Raw genomic sequence first — 22093 nt, forward strand, 5'->3', positions numbered from 1 at the left:
TTGATTCAGTGAGGTCAAGGCTCACTGTTTCATTAAGTCACTGTCAGTAGGCCTAATTATCTGTCTGTCTATTGAGACAGAGATAAAATACAAAATAAATCAAATACATCTGATTCTCCTTATTCATTTTTCGTATACAGTTATTTTTTTTCATCATAAAACCATCTGACTAACACAGTATCTTGCTAAAGTACACATATCAGAATTTTTATTGTTTTAGTTGTCATGTTACAACCACTGATTTATTGGGCTTTGCAAGAGAGACCAACGCAAAGTAGGTAAGGTAATGCTTTTTAGGAACATATTTCACTGTGATTACAGTTGCAAGTCCAACTCAGAGTCAGTCAGATTAGATGTAGAGCATCTGTGAACATCATTGCTCGAGTCTTGCCACAGATTCTCAGTTAGATTTAGGCCTGAGCTTTGATTGGACCATTCTAACGTAATGAATATGATAGGCTTCAGTCCCTCAGAGGCTGCTATCCTGCAACTTTTAGATGCATCCCCTCTCCAACAAACCTGAATCAAAAGGCAAAAATCCCTCATCAGCCTCGTAGCTATGAAAGGTATTAATTTGATTCAGTTTTTTTAATTGATCCACTTTTGAAAAAAGTTGCACCAGTGACCCAAACTGTTCGTTTTTTATTTATCGCGTCCTTGTCCTGACAAATGGCGAGTATCAGTGCCATTTTCCATTATTTTGAATCCTCTAACAGGTGTCCTTCCAGGATTTCTCTGTATTTAGCTCCCTCCATCTTCCATCAACTTTTGTCAGCTCCTCTGTCTCTGCTGAAGAAAAGGCTTCCCACACAATGATGCTGTCCCTGCATTTTTTTAAATTATTATGATAATAATTAAGTTACAGTTGTCAGTGCAGCGATTTAATGGTTTGCAGTAGTTAAGATGGTGTAAAACATCTAAACCTAGCTGACATGATCTAGTTATATTTAAAGTTTTTTTTATTTTACATCACTCATTTCAGACAGAATTTGGTTTTGCAGCCAGATTTCAAAAGAAATTTACCAGCCACCGTTTGGTTGATGTTCTCCAAGCTTTGACGATTTTAATTTGCTTATGAAATTGTTACATTCCCCATTATATTCAGTTTTCTTTTATTTATTCAAGTTTCTGTTTGTGCTCGCCAGTGGTCTTGATGATTATTTCAGACTCTCTGAATATGTCCTTTGGACTTTTATTGCTTCATCCAGCGTCCAAGAAAAACTTGGAAAGACCTTCAAAAAAGACCAGAGGAGTATTCATCATGACCTCTTTAAAAGATGACAGCAGAGTCTGGCTCAGTGCACGAGGCCTGTGCTTCACTGAGGTTCAGCAGGACATGCAGCACCACACAGAGGCATTCCACTGCTTTATTTAATCACGCGGCATACAGTGGGACAACAGCATAAACCTCTAAGGTCCACAGGATGATTTTACATGCCAGATTCAGCAAGGTGCATAATATCAGCCATTTCAAACCAGGAAAGTTAAGATCTACTAGAATACGTGCTGTTTTCCCTTAGCCATCTCTCATATATTGAAACATTTCATTTGTCAAAAAAAGTCATTATTAAAGCAATTACTGTGGTGGTTGAGGCACATTCACTCAATTTATCTGTATTTACAGTATTTTTCTTGTTTGTTTTTTTTTGGGGGGGGGGAGGTGGGAAACAGGTTTAGATAGTTATTTAACTATCTAAATATTTTGTCACCTTGCAGCAAGAGGTCTAGGCACCTTCTGTCCAAAACACTCTGTTAATAGGGATCATCTCTAACGGTAGCTCTAGTCGTTCTAAATAGAAAATATAAGGATATCCATATAGTGACTAAAAAAATTTATGTTTTATTAAATTGATCTAAAAAAAACTCAGATTTGACACATTCCTGCATGGGATGCGTGATGATCTGCGGAGATGAAGATGTGTTTATTAGCCCTAGATTACTTAAATGCAGCGAGTATCCATCTATCCATCTATACCTGCTTATCCATGCAGGGTTGCAGGGGAGCGGGTGTCTATCTCCAGCAATCATTAGGCGAGAGGCGTGATACAACCCAGACAGGTCGGCAGTCAGTTACAGGATGCCACAAGTATTGTAATTTTTTTAATCTCTCTTATTTGCAGTTATTTGCTATCTACAATCCCTTCTGATCTTTCGGAACACAACCCTGACCTTCCCTTTAAGTGCAGTGCAGGTCAAAGATGTATTTGTAACCAAAAGCAATTCATACAGAGGTGGGGCCAATTTATCTTTTAAGTCTCAAGTAACTCTCACACCTCACTGAAGTCCCCATTAAATTCTTAAGTCCTTCCAATTTTGAGTCTGAAACAACTAATTTTACCAAATAAATAATTAATAGCAGGTTTATCTCTTTGGTGGAATAAGGAGAAAGTGGAACTGGGCTTCAGAATTGTAAAAAAATAAATAATAAAATAGAAAATCTAAGTATACTTTTGCATTCACAATAAATGTTAATGTGGATGATAGCATAAAAATTTTGAAGTTTCCCGCCTTTTTAAGTAGAAAGTCTAGAAAACTTTCTAGAATACTCACACTTAAAACCAAGGTATTATATTTACCATATAACAAACACATACCATATTTTTCTTTCTGTTTGACATTAAATGAAACTAAACCTTTCCTGCTTCAGGTCAGTTATAATTACTAGAATTATTTCTACAAGCCAAAGCCAGAATAATTGGAATAATAAGAAAAAATATGTTTTCTTATTGTGCCCCAATCCCACAGAAAATTTGTATGCAGAACTGTAAAGGTGTGTGGCCGGTGACAAGCTTGTGGCTGGATGGCCAAAAGGTCTGACCTAAGTTATAGGGAAAAATCCTATCACTCTGGTATCTAGAAATAATCAATTATGATAATCTTAACTGACCTGAAATAAGAAAAAGTCTCTGGTTTCAACTGGAGTTTATATAGGAACACAAGAACATGTGACGGCTTTATTTATCTGTGAGTTAACAAATTAGTTGTTCTAGGGGATGTCAGCATTAATAGATTGCAGAAAATGATCTGGAAAGAAACTAGCATAGAAACATTTCATAGTTAAAGTTTCTATTTGCTTACATTTTAACAAGTTAAACAAAATTTAAATGATTTTAAGGTTTGCAGTCAGAAGACAAGGAAAGGTGTCACTTTGAAGTGACACCTTAAAGCTTCTGGAATTTGTTTTGTGTTTTTCAAGAACAAGAAAATGCAACACTTGTGGTCAGCTCTGGAAAACTTCTTTGCTGCCTCCATATACTTAACTAGCAAGCAAAGAGAAATGAATTAGCCATAACGCTAACACCTAGAAATTAATAACAAGGTGGTCTGAATTTAGAATCAGGAAGTGAGGCGTTGTTGCCTCCTGTCTGTAGTTTGACATTTGTGTACAGTCGCTTGTACATCTCCCCCACCCCTCATATCTGCAAGTCAAATTCTGAATTTGGATTTATTTATCTTTAAATCGCGATCATCAACATCGTTACGTTTCTTCATGCTTCTTGTCTGCAACTTCACTGGCTGTTGTGTGAAATCTAGATATTCTGGGTAGGTGGTGTAAAGGAATTAAAAACTGTAGAGTTAATAGTAGTAGTAAAGTTAATGTTGGTTGACTGAAAGAAAAAAACGTATAAGGGACAAACATTAAACATAACAAGTCAAAAGGCTCAGAAGTGGCACCAGTCACGTGTAGTCCGATTCCTGTCCCAAGACTTTTGTGATTAGATTACATCAAGTTTAAAATCATTAATATGGGGATTTGAGTCCGAGTCATACTGTGCAGAGTCCAAACCTCCCAGTAAAACAGGAGGAAAGGGTGTTTACTGACAGAAGAAAAGCCTAAACTAGTGCCTTCAATTGGAGAGAATAACTGTCTTTAAAGGGCACTTTGTAATTTTAGACCTTCTCTATGCACAAATCAGGAATTATAGCCCGGTTAATCAAACAAAACAAAACAAAGCAAAAAGCCTAAAGGTCATAAATAATTTCTCCTGGCTCAAATTCACCATTTCTCAGGTGCCCCTCTCCCGGTGTAATTTGAACCTTATGCTGACACAGTCTCCACTTCCTCATTGTTCTCAGGATGAAAACCTCAGCTGGACATCCAGGGCGAGGCCGTATCCCAACATCCCCCTCTCTGTTTGTGGAGGCCCCATTGCTTTATGTTATCTTCTAGTGACCGTCTTCAGCTGTGGAGAGCAGACCGATGAGGATGATACCAACCGGAGAGCACATTAAAAGGATTTCGTCAAGTATCCCGTGTAGCAGCGACAGAAACAAGTCTGGACTCCATTAGGAACATCCTGTGGAAGGGGAAAAAGAAAAAAGATAAACAGTTCATTTTGTTGACTTTGCAGCGCCTTTCAAAAACATGTATGCCGCTTGGAATGCTTCACATCTTGTCATCTTACAAACACATAATTCAGCACCACTCTGTCCTAAACATTTTCCCCGGAATGTTACGAATGCAGGAATATTTAGTTTCCTGCCAGCTCAGCGAGATCTTCTCAGGAGGGAATGTTTTCCTCCTCTGTCATGGCAAAACTCAATAACTCCGCAGCTATCTCGACAGGTTAAACAACAAGTTTGAATTTTTCATAACTCTCTGTTGGGAGTGCCGTCTGGGAGCCCGTCTCCCATTTCAGTCAGGATGAAATATGCATGAAAAGAGTGCCGAGAATATTTCACACATTCAGAGATAATAATTGATTTGAAAAGTGCAATGAAATCTGGTGAAGTTCCAGCGTTGCAACTCTTTTTCCCCTTCCAAATGACAACGGAGGTTTGAAGGAAAGTGCTGACATTTTTATGCTTTATTAATGTTCTTCCCTTCCTAGTCTTTTATCGGTTTAAATACCACCAGGTTCCTCACTCTCTTATGTTATTCTGTAGGATTAACGTGATTTAAAAGTTGAAATTCGAGTTTTAAAGCAGAAAGCACTGCTCTGAGTCGCTAAGGGACGCCTGAAAAATAATCATTCAGAAACAATGAATCACCACGACCCCAGCAAAACACCTAAATGTCAATAAAAGAGAAAAATGTATCACATCAGAGGTCATTTCAGTGATGTATTTTATTTGTTTTACAGCTATTTGTTGGTTAATGCTTAAGATTAGATATGCTATACCCCTGTGCTTAAAACTAGTGTGGTAGCAGTGAGGTAATGCATTTATAATCAACCTGCAAAGAGATGACGGATTGTTGTTCGACCTCTAAATCATTTAGCATTTGACGAACTTAAAAGCCAAATGTGGGGCAGGCTTCTAGGCTTTTTTTATGCATCTATGCCTCTGCGACATACTCCACTGCTCCACTTTTGCACTCCTCAGACAATCTTAGTTTATATCTTGTATCCCTTGGATGCATTATATTTGGGGATTTTCTTCAAATCAGTTCGTTTGTCCGACACGTCTTTGATTTGTCGATTGTACTAATAACCAGATAACTACCCCCCCAGAGGTTTGGTCAGGGAAGTTTGTTTTCCAGAAAGCGTAACCATGAGCAACATCATCAAGGCCAAAAGGCTCCAGACAATTGCTTCTTAGCGTTCAGCTAAAAATGTTGCTGTTGAACTGCTTCGATTTGTTGTGGTGTTCTTACCCAGAGTGGTCGTCATTCCGGGGTTTCCGCTGTTCCGTTGCTCTTTATGTATGGCATTTCCTTATCAACGTCCTTATTCTGCCTGTGAATGGACACACATGGCATCATGCAAATATGCAGTAAAGAACACAAAAACAGTTATTGCTCAAATATCAAAGAGGACCCCCTGTTGATATATGAAGTGCACATTGTGTCACATCATAACTACTATTTTATTGGACATTTATGTGATGCCCAACCGAAGGAGCTTTGGGTTGGAGGAAAATTATTCATGTTTTTCAATGCCTTTTTTTTCCCTTACAAATACAGTTCATCTCAGCTCTCTCAATACTTTTTAAAGCCATCCTTCAGTTCAATTACAGCTGGAAGTCTTTTGAGCTATTTCTTTTTGCACATCTGGTGACCTTTACAGCACCTAGAACCTCTGCCCCAGTTTAAAGCTTTTGCCGGTTCCCAACGGGTTTTCTTCCAGGATTGTCCTGTATTTAGTCCATCCACCAACTCGTCAACTATCACCTTTGGTCATCTTCCCTGTCCTTCCTGAAGTAAAGTATCCCGACAGCATGATGTTGCTGCAACCACATTTCCCAGTGGAGATGATGTTCTAAGACAATGTGCAGTGCTTGTTTTTGCTCTACACAAAGGCCAAATTGCAAGTTGACCAAAAAGTCAATGTTTGGTCTTATCTGACCAAAGTAACCTTTTCAGCAAGTTTGTTGTGACCCCAACATGGCTTGTGACAAACTGCAATCAGGAATCGTTATGGTTTTCTTTCGTTAAACCATTGCTTTCTACTTGTGACTACTTGTGTCATAAAGACCAGGCTTGTGGAGAGCACAACTATTTCCTGTATTCAGAGTTAAAGGGCAGCATAGTTGTCGGTCTCTTCAGCTGAGTTACCCTAGGCCTCTTTGCTGATTCTCTGATGAATGCTCTCCTTGTCCATCCTGTGAGTTTAGGTGACGGTCATGTCTTGGTAGGTTAGCAGTTTTCCATATTCTTCCCATATTTGGATGATAGATTAAACATAACCCTGAATAAAACCTCATCTCTGACCTGCCTGCTGCAGTCCTTGGTCTTCATAATGCTGTTTGTTCTCTTGTAAACCACAGACAACTTCACAGAACAGCTGTGAAGTTATCGCACATACACAGGAAAACTCTGATCTAGTGAATTCAGAAGGCTATTATATCATATAAAATCCCTCCAAAATACACTGAGGTTTGTGGTTATAATGGGACAGAGTGTGAAAAGGTACAAGTGGTGTCAATGGCACAACATTTCAGTACATTTCTTGCGAATATTTAGAAGCCTTATTTATTTATTTATTTTCCCTATTTATTTTTACTTTTTACTGATAAAGTCCATTCAAAAAGTAAACTGACCTCTGTGCAGATAAACTGCATATATTAGGATTTAAGGTAAGGCAAGTTTATTTGTATAGCACATTTCAGTGACAAGACAATTAATTCAAAGCACAGTACATTAACAGGACATAAGAAAGAAAAAAACTACAGATGAAAGCACATTGTAGTGGAATAGTAGCAGTAGGTCAAGATGGGCTGGAGAACAAAGTCAATCTAATGATGTTTCAGTGAATAGTTTAAATTGAACATTAGCATTTAAAGTTAACTCTAAACAAATAGTTTTTTTTAACATGGATTTAAGGTTATAGTTGGTAATCCTGTTCATAAACACTTTTTGTAATATTGGGTGAAATGGTTCTTCCATTTTGGGATTAGTCATTACATTATATATTCGGAAAACAGAACAATCTCTGACCAATCCCTGCCATTCAGACCGAATGGCAGGGGATTGGTCCTGCCTCCGCCCGCCTCTGTCCCTTTAGTCCCAAGGAGTATCACCTTATCTATTGGTTGTACCACATGCCAATCATTGTGACATGCTCACATAATGCCAGTGTGCTTGCATCTTCCTCATTAGTTTCCGCTTGTTGGCTGCACATGCACACTTCTAGTGTTTATGCTTCCAGTTAGCTTCGGTGTTAGCTGTTCACTGTAGCTCCGCTACTCTCACCATGTACTTTGAAAAATGTCAGAGAGTCGCAAGAAGCAAACTGTCTGACAAGTTTATGAAAAGTACAGGAAAGCCTCAGAAGAAAGAAGCTAAACCAGAGTGTATTTGGGTGATTTTTTTTATTTTTCATCAGATGTGGGCCCTGAGGAGTGGAAAAGCAGGATAGATGGTGTTTCGCATGGGCAGTTATTCAAAAAGGGACTTGGGCATTTCTTACTGACAATTACAGAAAAATCTCTGACTCTAACTTTACAGGGTGCAATGGGTACTTGAGGAAATTATCTTTTTGTCGCTATGAAAATCTCAACATTCTTGTGTAAACCTGATTAATTAAGCAATATTTGGCCTAAAACCGTCTTAGTGATGACCTCTATGTGATGAAATGGGGCTACTGCAGCTGAATTTTCCTACTAGTTAAAAGAGTACAACTTGGTACATGTCTACGTCACAGCACACGTAGGGGTATAAAACTATCTCACTCAGACACATGCCCCCCATTGGCGAGTCAAAAGTTGGAATCGCAAGAATTGGAGCATAGATTGACAATGTTTACAGTTTGTTAACGGTTTGAACATTAGCCAATGTTAGCAATGATGCTGCTAACATTACTTTACCACACAGAAATTGGACCCTTTCTGTTCTCCACTGCCTCTGCAGCACCGGCTTTGTGCATCGCTGAGTCAGCGCCTTGAGCCAGCGGCTCAAACTGACAAGGCTCAGGGGCTCTGGGCTCCACAAAGCCTCCCTCAACCTCCGGCGATGAGGTAGATGAAAAATCATCCACCTCAGAAGACTGATTTGTGGCGAAAACCACCTAATGTCACCCCCGCCACTCTCCATGTTTCAACATGTCAAATTAAGCCTGCTGTCACTTTCCCTTGTCCTGACCACACAACCGCTGAAAACCCCCTCCACTCCTCTCCACACATGGTCGTACCCCACAGAGTTTCTCGGCACCGGCTAGTTTGGTGGCATTTCAAAAAGATTTGTCAGGGGGCATGCTTCCACCGTGAGTATCACATTTTCTAAACTCTTGGAGTTAACCTCCCCACTAGGACGTCGCCCTGTGCAGGGAGCCACCTTGCCCATGTCACAAACAGCCACTGATTATATTTCTGTGTCCTGATGATGAGCTCCATAATCAAGCAAGAGAGGTCTCATTAAAAAAACAAAGTTCTTTTTATCAGGTCCCAATAGTGCACGCCAGATGTTTACTGTGCTCCATGGTGCCATAACCACACGCCATTGGTTGCTATTGCTTGAAGAGTTTATAAGTAGGCCTTGGGGGAGATGGGAAGATTGCACTTTGAGTCAATTAGTACCATGAACTCAAGAGCTCTATTCATCTCTCAATTAGAAAAAAACGGAAAACGCCGTTGTTATGAAGGCAGCTGCTTAATCCACACACTGCTGATCAAGGCCAACCCCTCAAATCATCACAGGACTTATTTCAAATCAATGATGCAGATAAGTCCCTTCTTTCTGCTTCACACTCTCTCCCACACATGAAACACGCATGCATTTTTTTCTTGTATGTTTCTTGTACGTGTGAGTGTTCAGAACTCGCTGGAAGCATGTTATGTAATGAGTCCTATGAACTATAAAGTGCTTCTTTCTTTATGACTAAGTCTAAAGAAAAAAATTGTTTTAGAAAAAAAAAACTAGAAACTGCAAAATACTGCAAATATTTTACAAGGACAACCATACCTTTGTTATTTAAAGGTGGTTATGATTTGTACTCACGGTTTGATTTTGTTGGAGAACCTCTGGCGCAGGATGACAGCAATAGTGGTCAGGACCATCATGGTTGTGCACATGGTTCGACCCCCAAGTGTCTCCGGCCTTGGGGCCTGCTACTGGGTCTGGAACACCAAAACCTCTTACCCCATTGAAAGACTCGAATGGTGAGATTGGGTTTGTAACAGTCAGACTATTCTTGCCTTGGCTCTCACTTGTGATTGGCGAGATTAGCACAGAGGATTAGCCAGGATCAAGGAGCGGACTGGATCTCGCTGGAGGGGCCAGGAGGCAAATGGAGCATGCTGTGTTGCTATTCTGAAAACAGCCCACTCCATGGTGTTAGCACGGCAAGCCAAATCAAGCTTGATACTGTATTTATCTTTAGGGAAGGGCAACATTTTTGAAGAAGAGTTAGGGGAGCATCACAACACGATGATTCACGGAAACAAGTAGATTCTGTCTTTTTTAACAGCTCAATGGCATCATATGTGGTCAGACGTCGGTAAAAATCAAGTCCTGGAGCTTTGCTTGAGGTCATCATATTTTAAACAAGATACTCACGAGGAGCCATTGAGCAGAGACCCAATTATCCGTCATCAAAATCAGGGGAAAGTTGCATATTGGATTCAAATCTGTCAGCTAGGGATCTGTTGATATGATACTGGTAGGTAATCAAACCACATATGTGTAACATGATTACAGATAAATAATGATTCCTAGTTTATTTTAACATATTTTGATTTCTATTACACAGTTTTAAGCAAAAGTATACAATAAACAGAGCTAACTTTAGTGCAAGTTTTTCAAGAGCTTCTGTGCAGAGCACAATTTCAAGTCTTGTCTTTGTAGAGTAGCTAGACTCAGTTAGCTGCTAAGAACACTTACAGACTGGCAACACTAGAGCTTGAGACTTGACAGATTGTTAGTATATTAACTAACTAGCCCTCAGATCTCACAAAATGAGTGTGAGACACACGCATTATTTAAAATTTTCACGCCCGTGCCCTGTACCCCTCAACCAAACGGTTCCTACATGAGCAGTCTTGAGTAGAAGTTTTGCTGCATAGTGAGATCTAAAGTCTCGCTGTTCCCCCACTAAGCTGTGCTGTGACCAGCAGCTGCCGTCTCTCTTGCTGATGCTAACTGCTATCATCACCTCCAGCTGCTGCTGGCGCCAAGTTGCGATACATGTTCATTGAAAGCGACTTCAAAGACGCGTTAAATCCGCTTTGGTGGTTCCCAGTCACATTCCAAAAGATCAGATACGGATCGGATTCAGGACCACATGTGGAGGTGGCTCAAACGTGACTTGAGAAGATTAGATTTGGGCCAGATCTGATCGTTCCCACAGGTTTGAAAACATCTGACCTGGTCAGTTGACATGCAAAAAGATCTGATTTGGGCCACATTTGCCTGCCGTGGGAACGGAGCCCTGTCTCGTAAACTAGGGGAAAATCATTGAGTTAAGCCAGGTGAAGCAGTGCTTTACTTTAAGTTCCATACTGCTTTACTTCAAAAGAAACAAAAACAATATCTAGGACTCAGTTTAGGTCAGTGTTTATGGTGCAATAAGAAAATGGGAAATTGGGGTGATGTGGCACAGAGGTTAGGGAGTTCGTCTTGCAATTGGAGGGTTGCCGGTTCAATCCCCCGCACTGACTGTCTCTGTCATTGTGTCCTTGGGCAAGACACTTCACCCGCATTACCTGCTGACGGTGGTCAGAGGGCCAGGTGGCGCTGGTGTCTGGCAGCCTCACCTCTGTCAGCCTGCCCCAGGGCAGCTGTAGCTACTAACATAGCTCACCACCATCAGGGTGTGAATGACTGAACTGTAGTGTAAAGCACTTTGGAGGTCGTCAAGACTAGTTAAAGCGCTGTACAAGCCATTTACCATCATGGGGAGAGGAGTAAAGCAGAAACAATTTCTGACCACAAAAAACGAGCAGTAATTTATGGAGGCAAGAATTTGACTCTCTGACCCTTTTGACTCAAGGAGACTTGGGTTGTGCAGAAGGACCGTAATTCAAAGAAAACTAGCAAGTCCACTTCTGAATGGTTCAAAAACAAGCAAAGCAAAAAATAGAATAAAATTAAGGTTGTGACGCGTATCAATAGAATATAAATCATATTGCTCAATATCGATGATTATCAAAAAATTTTAAGTACAGCTCTGGCCATTCTATGCTGTTGCCTAGTGAGCAACTTTTAGATAAAGAACACTGGATTCAAACTCAACCCTTTATTCAACCAAGTTTTAACCAAAACTTTAAGTTTTGAAAAAAGAAAGAAAAAAAACAACACGTGCTCTCTGAACTCTTTGAAGGGGGCAGAGCTTGGTGACAGAGCATTCCTGGGTCTGCATTTGTGATTGGTTGGAAGGATGCAATGTCTGCAGTATGAACACGATGGGTTACAATGCAAAATGAAGGAAGACTGTTCTGTTGAGTTTTTTAGTGACCCATTTTTTTTTTTAACGCACCACACAACTATCGATATATTTTGTCATTGAATTATCGTCCGGACCTAGTTTTAACCTGTTCATGGTCCGGACTAAATCCAATTGAGATGCTGTAGCGTCACTTTAAACAGGTTATTTAGGGTTGAAATCCATCCTCTTTCTGCAGGAAGAGTGGGCCAAAATTCCTCCACAGCGATATAAAAGACTCATTGTTGACAGTCATCCAAAAGATTCATTATTGACAGTCATCCAAAAGACCCAATGGAAGTTACTGAGCCAGGAATGGCACTGTCAGTTTTTAGGTTCAGTGGGAAATTCCTTTCCACAAGGCGCAAGGTTGGTTTGGATAGTTTTTTTTCTCTTCAAATTATCATTTGAAAACCGCTTTACAAATCTATTCAGGTTTATCTTTGTCTGATTTTTTTTTATATACTGATACATTTAGGTGTTACAAAAAAGCTTAAATAGAAAACATCTGTAAATCCTTTTTTTTCCCAGCACTAGGAGACATGGACATCTAATCCAAGCAGCATGGAAACAGCAGCAAGGGTGCCGCCAGGAATTTAGGGTCCCATGACAAAAACATCTAAATCATCTCAAAAGGTCAAATATTTCTATACATTTTCTTTTTTGGGGCCCCTGTCAGTCAGGGGCCCTAACCCTATACGGTGCCCCTGAACAGCAGGTCCAGGAAGAAGAAAAATTCCTGCTCTCTGTGAGTTAGAAAAGTTCGAGAAAAATAACACTAAGAGCATTAATCGGAAGGTTTTCTATTGTCCGTTTACTTCAAAGTATCCTCAATTACACGTACAAATGTATGAGGGGAGAGAAAAAAAAAGTACAATCATCAGCGTTATTGTTGAAAATGTAGAAATCCTCCAGTACTCGTAGTAACAAACCAGACATGATCAAGTGCAGACTGACAGACTACAACATCTGTAAAACGTTTGAATGTTTTTAAAGAATCCCGTTTACATTTCAGTTTCTACATGAACACGTTTAATGGAAGGCACACCCGAGGCAAATGTGACCTTATATCCACCGTTCCATCTCTGTTTGTGTTTTCTTGCTCGTTTCTCCATCTTGAACGGATTAGTCTTCAAAAGAGAACAAACACTGGGGGGGGGGGGGGGGGGGGGTTCTCTTTCTCTCACAAACACAATGCTAGCTATAAAAAGAGCACAGTACGTGTTCCTATATTTGTTCATATATCTACTTTACATTGTCCATGATTATCATAGATAACAACAAACTGCATTATCATATTACAGTCATCTGTTTGCTGTTGCATAAAGCTGCAAAGCGATAATAGGATCCCCGTTAGAGGTGTTCTGATGTGAAGGTTTCAGCCGGTGGAGCTTGATTGTTGTGTCCAGCCCACTTCCTCGTAGACGGCTTTGATGCCAGCGCAGACCGTAGCAAAGAGTTTGGTCCACGCTGCGCCCACCTCTGGTGTCATAACCTCTGGATACTCTTCTCCCAGGACTTCCAGAATCACGCCGCTCAGGATCTGAGACAGAGGCAAACAGTCATTTCACCTCAAGTTGCCACTTAAGGGAGAGTTTGTTTATATTCACTTGTTGTTAGCAACTTTGCCACAAAATATTGATGTCTATTCAAGCCTAGTGTGGCCACCCCATTAATTTTAAATGTGAACCCACTCATAATTATTTTTATGCAGACGTGGCATTTTTGCTGAATGTTTCTTGTTGGGATATTTGCTACTTGAATCAGTGGAGCTTCTTGCAGAAATGATCCTGCTCTCCCTACTTTGACCATAAGTGCTTATTTGCTTGTGGAGCTCTCCAAGTCATACCGCCCTGGGTGATGAGCTATCTGCTGATTTCACTTAATTTGATTTTTTGTGATTTCAATAAAGTCTCTGGTTTAAAATTATACTTAGCTTTTTCTGCTACTAAATACTCAAACATATTTACTCAGTATTTCAAGAAAGGAAAAACTCTTCTCCAGATCCATAAATATTGTAATTGACATTAGATTTCAAGTTTGAGCTCTTCCTGCCTTTACACATATCAGTTTTTTATCAAATTTTAGTAGCTTGACCTTTTTTGTCAAGCTAAAAAACGAGAAATCCAATTATTCGATTGAAAGGTAAAACTAAAACATATCCAAAGCATGTTTGTTCTGTACAGAAAAACTTTAGTTTCTCATTCGTGAAATTCAGTTGCATGTATAATAATAATAATAATAATAATAATAATAATACATTTTATTTAAAAGGCGCCTTTCTAGACACTCAAGGTCACCGTACAGAAGGGTAAAAAACAGAATGTCAGAAACAAAATCAAAACAAAAAACATTTAAAAATAAATAAATAAATAAATACCGAGGCTGGGACAGGGAAATTGATAATTAAAGAGAATAGGCGGTCTTAAACAGATGAGTTTTGAGTTGTGATTTAAAATTTAGAAGTGAGTCCGTGTTTCTAAGTAGGGGTGGTAGAGAGTTCCAGAGGCGGGGGGCAGAGCGGCTGAATGCTCTGCTCCCCATGGTGGTGAGACGGGCGGAAGGGACAGACAGGTGTAAAGCAGATGAGGATCTAAGAGCACGGGAGGGGGTGGGAATGTGCAGGAGGCCTGACAGATAAGGGGGGGCTAGGTGGTGAAGGGCCTTGAATGTCACCATGAGAATTTTATATTGAAGATGTAACATAAAAGATGTAACATAAAATGAAATAATAGAACTGATAAAAAAAACTAGAATTTACAATTTAACTATTTGTTTTGCATAATTTTCCAATAAATACGTCCCTTTTTTAATTTGTTTTTCATAGAGTGGTAAAATCTGACCTGGGAGTTTTACAGTTAGTAGTTAGTTGATCGGAAATGATTGTTTTCACTCCAACCATGGAGTCACCATTCCATACTAGAGGATGTTCACTCACTTTTTTTGAAGTTTTTGTAGATGTGAAGAAAAATATCTCCTTCAACATCAGACATACCTGGATGATATTGTTGTTATTGTCACCATACGTTTTTCAGATAAAATTGAGAAAAGCAAATCATTAATACCACTTTATAAGACACCCCCTGGCTTTTAGGGACATGAACATCTACAATATTCTTTGAACGGATTTCAACAGTAGTTAGATGCGCCCTGCCATGCGCCAGTTTGCCACATTTTCACCTGACTGAAGAAGAAAACTGTTTTTCATAAGTTACTTGTTGGTTCAGGGAATTCAAGGTGACATAGAAGGTAAAGCAGGTTCAACCAGCTACTAAATGTAATGTTATGATTATCCTCAATATTCAGTGTTTCAAGTCTTTTTCCCACTCTACCTGATTCAGGCATGTTTTGGAAAATCCGGGTGCTTAGCTGTCCAATAAAAATAACATAGCATAGTAAATTGGCTTTGTCATAAGATTTATTTTTGGCTATTGATTGAACACTTTCATAGTGTTGAAATTTTGTCATGGGGATTTACAATGAAAACCATATAATTACATACATAACTGACATTAAATCAGGCTAAACATCTCATATTGTATGTCCATTGCGATAAACAAATGTATTTGTATTTGCTAAATGCCAGAATAATGAGAAATATTAGATTTTTCTATTGCTTTCTTCAAAGTCAGAAGTTTGCATACACTAAAATCACTATAATTTAAACCATTCGAGAAAGCCCAAATGAAGAAGTCGTGCCTTTTGGAAACTTTAGATAGGTCAGACCTCAGTCGTACTGCTTCTCCGTGTGACATCATGGAAAACTAAAAAGATATCAGGTGAGATTGTCACAATCTCCAGGGGTTTTCCTCTGGATATCCTGTTGTGACTGTAATATAGACTATTTCTCTTATGTTTCCTAGGTCGATTTTACTTTAGTTATTCTCTGGTGTTGGAGTTTTTTGATTTATTTATGTTTCTTTTTTACCCGTTTATATTTTTCTTGTGGCTCCTATTTTTGTGGATTATGTTCTTCATTCATTCTATGTAAATTTTGCAATATTTCCTGTTAGACTCCACCTGTGTGTTTCACTTCTGTTCCTGTTCTTTGCCCTCCTCCCCTCAACTCATCTATTACTCTCATCTGTTTATTACCTTCACCTATCTTTGTCTCATCTTTTTTCACACATTCCTCTGTATTTGAACTCCCTGCTTTTAATTTCTCATTGCAGGTTTCTTCCATATAATTTCATGTTCCCTTGTTCCTCTGTACCTCTTTCCATGCCCGATGTTTAGTTCCTATGTTCCCTGCCTGATTTCCCTGTGTGAGAATAATATTCAAATGATTTCTAAGTTTTATCTTTATTATTAAACTTCCTTTCTGTGCCTATACCACAATCTGCACTTGGGTCCTTCTTAAATCTGCCCACGACAGCGATATAACAAAGAGCATTGGAGACCTCCACCAGTCTGGTTTGTTGCCGCTTGCAACAGGTTCTTTGTCCCATTGATGAACATGTTGGTGTGAAATGTGGAACTCCACCCCCAGAACCACAGTCTTAAAGACTATGTGAAGATACTGGGTGGAGATGGTAAACGAGTGTCATTATCCACGGTGAAACAAGTCCTGCACCAACGTGGGCTGAAAGGACGCCATGTTGGGGCCGGCTCGTGTTTTTTTCCTCTCTATCAGAGAGGAAGAAGCAATTGTTGCAAAAGCAAATTTTTAAAAACCAGATTGCAGTTTTTAAATGCAGAGAGGGAAAAAATATAACATCTGGAGTCATGTCCTATTAAAAGTAATACTGGTATGTTTGACCTATATGACCATTATTAGATTTAGATAAAACAAAAAAGGTAAGCTTACAAGCTTGAAAGATCCAAAGTATTATGCTGTCTTGGTGTTTGGCTGCAGGAAGTTCTTGTGTACTTTATAACAAATATGAGCGGGCGTAATGTTAAAGTAACCTCTCAAGAAATCAGTCTTCCAAATAGACAACAACCCTAAGTAAACAACCTAATTGGCTAAGAAATGGCTCAAAAACAACAATGTAGATGTTTGGCCATCACAAAGCCCTGAGCTCAGTCCCATGGAAAATTTGAGGATAGAGCAGAAAAGGCGTGCTTGAGCAAAGTGGTTTACAAATCTGATGCAGTTTCTTCATATCTGTCTGGAGCAATAGGTTAACATTCTGACAACTATCGTGAAAAATGTGTGGAAAGAATCCCAAAATGTTTGATCCAAGGTAAACAATTTACAGTAAAATGATTTATTATTTCAAATATTAGGGAAATGCATTTAAACATCTGTCCTGGAAGAAAGTTACATTTTCTTAATAAATAAATAAATGAGCAAATGATTCTGGCATTTATCAAATAGAAATTGATTCAGTTATACTGTTGGACTTAAAACTGGAAACGTTTAGTCTACTTTTATGTCAAAAGGTGAGGATAAATGGTATTTGTCATTTTATAATATATATGAGGTTTCAACTTGATATCTCACATTTTTATACCCAGCAGTTTTAGATTTCCTTAAATGAAGAGTTAAATGGAAAATACATTTCTCCTTGACATTTCTTATTCCTACTCACATTGATGTAGAGTATTTATTTATCTCTGTAATTCCTGTTTTAGACATTTGCTTAATGTGACCACTGCTTGTCTTGACTTTGCGTTTACCTTGAAGTATACTGGATCCACCTTGTGCTTGAGTGCGTGGGCTTTGCCAATCAGCTTCAACACTGAGGCCACCTTTTCTGAGTTATCTATGTTCCCCACCAATGTGTTGATGGCGTTCATGACTCTTTGGGCATGTTTCCTGAGCTGGGAACTGTGCACCAGCTCTTCTGTGTCCTCAATGTCCTTGAACTGACTGAAATACAGCTTGGATGATGGGAAGTTCACAAACAGCCTGTGGAGGAGGAAAACAATAGAGTTAAATATCAGATATAGCGCAGAGACAGTCGTGTCTCTGAAGTACGCGTCGCTCATGATGTGCAACTGTGTGGTATAATGTGTGTGTGTTGAAATGAAGGGTACCAAATCTACGGTCTGCTACTGTGTCAGAAGGTTGGTTTTGCAAAGATATCGCTTTCAGTACTTGACAACCACCTGAGGATGACATTTTGATGCAATGTACAAAGGGTATGGATGGCCCCAAGTGGTCAAATAATTACTGGTTAAACTAGGGTGAGCATATTTTGATTTACAAGAAAGAGGACACTTGGCCCAGTTGTGAAACACTTTGATGTAGAATTAGAATTTTAACACATTTAGTATTCCTTCTCTGCGTGGTCAGAAAGAATAATTCAATAACAAACTTAAGGCAGGCGTTTGCAAGTCAGCAAGTACAAAAATGACTTAAACAACAGAAATACTGTTCTGTAAAACTGTTCTGTATTAAAAACATAACCTGTAATAATAACAGCTCGTGTTTCTGGAAAACTGAACAAAAAACTATTAAATAATATTCCGCTAAAATAACAATTATGCTCTTTTCTTTTCAATGATAAAGTAGCAATCTCACTAATACACTTATTTAACAATCAAATGCATATATACTTCAACCTCCTTGCCTCTCCATTAACTCCCACATCCTTTTTATATTTTTCTATGAACATGTGACCTATGAGATCCATGACCAAGATGCATTCTGCCCCCTGATTTGTCCCAACTGGGACGTGATGAAAGGAATTTATTTTTCTGATTTGTCTGTAAAGCTACACTTTCTGTTGACATCTTGCGAACAGCAGTGCCACCATGTTGTCTGAGAGAAGAAGCATCGACGTAGCAGCAAGCCGAGGGACACACCTAAGTAAAAGGCTAATTCCACACTGCACCAGTCAGTTTAAATACATGCCTATTGGAAATTTTGAATACTGGAGATATTCATTAATCTCTGAGTCCTCCCTGTGGACGGCATGCAAAATGTGGAAAGCGGACTTGTCCGGGCAAAATAGGATGTTTAGTAATCTGAGTTAAACTAAGAAAATATGCTGGACTACCCTACCTTTGGAGTCACTGTGAGCACATTGGAGTGTTGACACTCCAATGTGAGTCAATCTTCATGAGTGCAGAGAGTGTGTCTGCATAGTGCAGCGTGAGGTTAAACAATGTCAGTATCAGGTCATTGCTGCAACACTTGAATAGTGGAGAAGTAAATTTCATACAGGTTACACATATGAAGCTACATATCTTCTTAGAATACTTTCAGCCATTTTCTGTTACTACCTTATCATGTTGCGACAACTTGAGGAAGGGCACTGCCAACTGATATGGGAAGAGGTACGAATAGGACATAGCACTATTTCCCCATCGCAGAAAAAACTCAGATCAACCATGCACACACCAAGTGAATCTCTACACAGTTCAGAGTCACCAATTAACCTAAAAGACCTGGTTGTAGGGTGTGAGAGGAAGCTGTAGTACCAAATTCTGCAACAGCACATGCAAAGGATGCAAACTACATAAAGATTTGAATTAGCAACTTTCTAGTTTTCAGACAACAGTAAAAACCACTGCCACAGCATCTTGATCTTTTATTTGTTTTTGTTTTTTACAAAACTGAGGTAAAAGGCTAGATTGGGAAACTTTGTTTTGCTTTGCGTACCATCAAACCATTACCCAACCCTCTGCAAACCTGAACCGCTAACTACGGGAGCTCCAATGCAAGACTGAATTCCCCTGCCAAGGTTCCCTCCCTTGATTTACTGTAAATTTACTGCTGTTCCCTACAGCAATGATTATATCATCTTTTTTTTTTTTTTCAAATTGATTGCCCCGCAGGTAGTTTTTTCTTTTTCAACAACAGTTCCAGTTCTTGATTTTATTTATTTGCACAATCTGATTTAAGCTGGGCCCTCTCAGATAACAAATAGTCACTTTGATGTTTTCTTTAATCACCTCCATGCTTGACCCTCAGAGGTATCATAGTGAATTAGCAAAGAGGAACCTAAAAGCTCACACAGTTCTGGGAAGAGGGCCAAAGCATCTGGTTGCTAGCTATCAAATCAAGATGTCCCATCTCCCCCTGGCTCTGCAACTGCTTACACAAAAAAGGAAGCAAATATTTCTTTTCCGCTAGCTCTGACACATATGCTTACATGTAGGGGGGTTTTACATGTGAAAAGGAAGGAAGTTAGAGTGTGATTAGGGAGCTCAGATGGGTGAAAGGCTTTGAAAATACCGGAGCTTCACAGTCCCTGTTTCGTTGCAATCTAATGAGGAGCGACAGTGTTTAATCTCTCTGTCTTGTAATTGCATGACCTGTGGATGCATATAAATAGCCTAATTAGAATTTTTCTGTGGTCATCAGACTCTTAATCCTTCTTTATCTTATTTCAAGAATAATTGAAGAGCTGAATTGAAGACAGCTTCTAATTTCAGAGACAGAGCGCTGTGATTTGCTCCAGTGGATCTTATCTGTTGCCCAAAACGACTCATTTTGCAGGATTAATATTAGCGCCGAGGTTCTTGGACAGAGTGACAGGATGTGTTTCATACTGCCTATTGGGGAATTTCACAAGGCCAGGTTTTTTTTTTTTTCAATCGGTCTTCATTCCTCAAATTCCTGAAGGCTGTATGCGCTTTGTGATGGAATGTAAGTAGGAAAAATACAGGGTCAAAAAGGAGTCATAAACATATACATGTGTCAACTTCATTTCAGAGCTTTTTGTGTACATGCTCCAGCCAAGGTGCCTCAGAAAAGTATTAACACCCCAAGAACCTTTTTATTTTTTTGTCATAACCATAAACCTCTGTGTATTTTGTTGGGTTTTATGTGGTAGACAAAGCCCCCTTTATTCTAAAACCACTAAAAAAATCCAGGGCAATCATTTGCCCTGAAACGTCCCATGACCAGTAAAATGGGTCAATATATGAGGTATTTAATCTCTGGATCAATACCATTACTCTGTGAAGGCCTGCGTGATATAATGCTGGTAAGGACTGCAATAATGACTCGCCATACATAGACAAACAACTAAACGGTGTTATGAGACGTGGGGAGGATAATTATTTCTAGGTTTTATTGAAAAAGTTTCATCTTGGTGATGTCTGCAGACAAGAAAACAACGGAAGATTATCCTTTAACACACATGATGTGTATATTGATTGAGCTACATTCAAGCCAATACAGAAGGAAAACCTCTTTGAGGCTCCAACAGACTTGAAACTGGGGTGAAAGTTCTCGTTTCAACAGGCTAACAACCCCAAACAACCAGCTATAACATGATCAAGATATATTAATGACTGAGCTTGAGCTATTTTTGCACAGAAGTATGAGCACTAATAAGACTCTCTAGATGTGCACCAGTGGTCGAGACATCCGGCTGTAGACTCACAGTTATGACTGGGGTAAAAGCTGTCAGAATTGAATGCATGCCACACTTTTCAGAATTATATTTATAAAAAATCCCTTTCACAACCACACGCTACTTTATTTGGGTCTGCTCCATAAAATCCTGTGGCAATATAATGATGTTTGAGGTTGTAATGTGACAAAATGTGAAAAGGTCGACGGGATCTGAATACTTTTCTGAGGCTATCTATATTAATTTCTTTAGCAATGTTGAGAGGGTGAAAAAAAAACCCCACATTGCTTGACTTCCAGTGCGTGACGCCTCTCACATGATGCCCCTCTGCAATCAAAAGGGATTATTAAGGCAGGCTGTGTCATGCGGTGAATCCCGTCACACATGAACAAATGTCAAAAGCCTCCACACATCCGTGCAGATGGCTGACTTTTGCAACAGTTTCCCATTCCTGGATTTCAGTATTAATGCTAAAAAAAAAAAGAGAGCGAGCGCGAGAGTCTTCCCAACGGCTCTGCGAGATTGCCATAAATAGATGAATCGAAACACCGAAATGACTGAATGAGCGTATTAGATAGGAAGAAATTAAAATAAACTCAAAGCCCTTTGTTTTCTGGGAAGACTTAAAGGTCTCGCTGATTGATGGAGTCCTGTGGCTGCAGGTATTCAAAACATGGCCTGTGCTGCGAGGGAAGGGCAGCCAATGATGTTTCCATCATGGATTTTAATGATTTGCTTTGATTATGTGAGAAAACAAAGAAGATAGTGAGAGATAAGGCTATTGCACCACAGTGTGTCATTTTGCTGTATTCTAGGACGGGAAACCCCTCAGTTTTGCAATCTAGACATATTTCCTGGAAAAATAGGTCGTGCCTCTGCTTGCTCCGGGAGATGCATCAATATATGTGAGCTCTATAGGGAGAAAAGATCACATTTATGGGTCGCAAACTGATTAAAGTTGCATTGGAGAACAGAAAAAACAAACAAAAAAACAAAACAACAACAAGCAAACAGAGATGCTAAAAACCCATCACAGCAGCA

General features: G+C 39.3%; 1 protein-coding gene across 1 annotated transcript; it reads right to left on the bottom strand.

The window, feature by feature from the left end:
* Positions 1–13000: 13000 nt before the first annotated feature.
* Positions 13001–17989, bottom strand: LOC118560768 (cytoglobin-1-like). The gene is made up of 2 exons (XM_036132170.1): positions 17421–17989; positions 13001–13341 (listed from the first exon to the last, which is right to left on the bottom strand). The coding sequence occupies exons 1-2, from the start codon at positions 17730–17732 to the stop codon at positions 13177–13179; spliced, it is 477 nt and encodes a 158-aa protein (XP_035988063.1). The 5' UTR covers positions 17733–17989; the 3' UTR covers positions 13001–13176.
* Positions 17990–22093: the final 4104 nt, after the last annotated feature.

This window comes from Fundulus heteroclitus, unplaced genomic scaffold (genome assembly GCF_011125445.2).
Source record: "Fundulus heteroclitus isolate FHET01 unplaced genomic scaffold, MU-UCD_Fhet_4.1 scaffold_48, whole genome shotgun sequence".
Lineage (NCBI taxonomy): Eukaryota > Metazoa > Chordata > Actinopteri > Cyprinodontiformes > Fundulidae > Fundulus > Fundulus heteroclitus.

Excerpts from the sequence above, each read along its gene's own strand:
- LOC118560768 (XM_036132170.1), bottom strand. The coding sequence starts at position 17,732 with ATGAGCGACGCGTACTTCAGAGACACGACTGTCTCTGCGCTATATCTG. Across the intron at positions 13,342-17,420 it reads TGGATCCAGTATACTTCAAG|ATCCTGAGCGGCGTGATTCT; the intron begins GTAAACGCAAAG and ends CCTCTGTCTCAG.